The sequence below is a fragment of the Plectropomus leopardus genome, unplaced genomic scaffold, assembly GCF_008729295.1.
Source record: "Plectropomus leopardus isolate mb unplaced genomic scaffold, YSFRI_Pleo_2.0 unplaced_scaffold9370, whole genome shotgun sequence".
NCBI classification, from domain to species: Eukaryota; Metazoa; Chordata; class Actinopteri; order Perciformes; family Serranidae; genus Plectropomus; species Plectropomus leopardus.
This window is the reverse complement of record NW_024703339.1, coordinates 1-2,098: the sequence shown is the minus strand read 5'-3', so window position 1 is coordinate 2,098 and position 2,098 is coordinate 1. Positions and strand designations below refer to the sequence as shown.

At 40.8% G+C, this 2,098-nt stretch overlaps 1 protein-coding gene across 1 annotated transcript; it reads left to right on the top strand.

Moving 5' to 3' along the window:
• Positions 1-992: 992 nt before the first annotated feature.
• Positions 993-1,567, top strand: LOC121940756 (protein disulfide-isomerase-like; the record flags this gene model as incomplete). The annotated part of the gene is made up of 2 exons (XM_042483455.1): positions 993-1,126; positions 1,397-1,567. Coding segments are annotated over 2 exons (290 nt in total), but the record flags the coding sequence as incomplete, so codon positions are not given.
• Positions 1,568-2,098: the final 531 nt, after the last annotated feature.

Sequence of the window (2,098 nt, the reverse complement as noted above, 5' to 3'; positions counted from 1 at the left end):
TATTTCAAACCCCAAGAAAAATGTGTCCTTCTTTCCAAATGTCACATTGATCAAAATGTCCATATTTTTTTTATAGGGATACTTCAGGTGTTTGTGAAGTGGAGTTGTGTGGGGTACTTATCCATAGTCTATGTATTCAATTTGGAGAAGCAGGCTGGAGTCTGACATGGAAGTTAAGTAATGTTCTGCTGTGGAGGGTCAGCGCAAAACGTATTTTAGCCACCTAAAATAAAACTCTTATCTAAAAAACGTCAATATCAGTTTAAGTGTAAGCTATATTGAGAATATTTTCACTGCTTTACCTCAATGTCAGACAGTCGGTTTTGATGGGGAAGCCAATCAATCCTTCAGTTACCCATCTGTGCTCTCCTCAAAGCCACCAGACTCCATTGAGGAAAAACAGTAAGTGTAGCTTGATTAACACAGAAGGTGCTAGTCTGCTGCTGCTTCAGTCAGGCAGTAAATTTGTGTCATTGTGGTAATGAAAGGGTTAGTTTGGATTCACCAAAGTCACACAATAACACAAACAAGCTGACTGATGAGACAGCTGTTAGACCAGCAGCTCCTGTGCTCAGTGATGTTAAATCACTTTTTTTTCTCACTTGAGTCTGGCTTTGAAGAGTGCAATAAAACTGCCTTATTTTCTTGGTAGACATTAAGGTAAAGTAGTGAAATATTCTAAATACAGGGTGCACTTTAAGTGATATTGATTGTTCTAGGTGGGATTTTTTTTTAGATGACATACATTTTGTTGCTGACCCCCATCCACAGCAGGACATATCATAGCTTAGTTAACATGTTGGACTCCAGCCTGCTTCTCCAGACGGGGAACGTGCCAACTGACTCTTACTATATGTAATACATTGACTATAAATTAGTACCCCATACAACCCCACCTCAAAAAATCTGAACTGTCCCTTTAAGATTGATTAAAGTTTAGCTTTTGACCAGTCCCAGAATTGCTTGAGTGAACGTGTTGTGTTGTGTTGCAGCTGGCAGACAGGCTGATGACATCGTCAGCTGGCTGAAGAAACGCACAGGCCCAGCCGTCACCACTCTAGGTGGAGTCACCGAGGCAGAATCTCTGATCGCTGACAATGAGGTGGCAGTCATTGGATTCTTTAAGGTATGACTTTAAGTTTTGATTACATGTTTTAATTGTATTCTTACATTGTGGTTGAGCAGGGGTCAGGAGAAGCTTGTCGATCTGGCACCAAATATCTTCATTATTTAGAAATAAATTTTCTAGCATCACCTTTATCACTCCGCTTTTTTTTTTTTTTTTTTTGCTTTCAAAGCATCTAAAGAACAGCACTGCAGTTAAAATATTTTTTAAAAATATTGGGGACCCCTTGTTTCGAGCTTTATCATGAGGAAAGATTTCATGTGTCTGCAGGATGCTGAATCTGATGGTGCCAAGGCCTATGAAAAAGCAGCTGAAGCCACAGACGACATTCCCTTCGCCATTACCGCAGACGATGCCATCTTCTCCAAGTTTGAGGTGTCCAAGGACAGCGTTGTCCTCTTCAAGAAGGTGAATCAAAGTTCTTAAGTTTACTTACTCACTGTGCCATAATAATTGCTTTAGATGTGACACACAGCATGAAAGTACCAGCTCACAAATATTCCATATTCAATGTGTATTCAGACAGACAGACAGATAATAAGATACAGATCCGTAATTGGTTGACTCGTTATTATTTTAAATGTTATTGGCTGGCCCAGTTGATTTTTAACATTATACAGTAAATAGGTTATCAGTGGCCTTGCATAAGTTAGTGAAACACACACGTATGTCACAGACAAGCTGCTGAAGACACCCTGGTGTTTTTGATCTACACTTGTGTAACGTGACGCTGTCGACCTCACAGTATCTGCTCTCTGATGCTAATCTTGGCTCATCTGAGCTAGTTCTACGTTTGAGACGTGCGCTTGCCTTTGGGCATGTTGCTCAACCTACCCAGTGGATGACCTCAGAATGTTGAGCTCGTGCTGATGAATGGTGAGGAGCTGTATTACGGCGTGTACCCACCAAACGCGATGAAAAATGATCGCGCCTCAAGATTACATACAAAGTCAGTGCAAAGACGCGATTTGA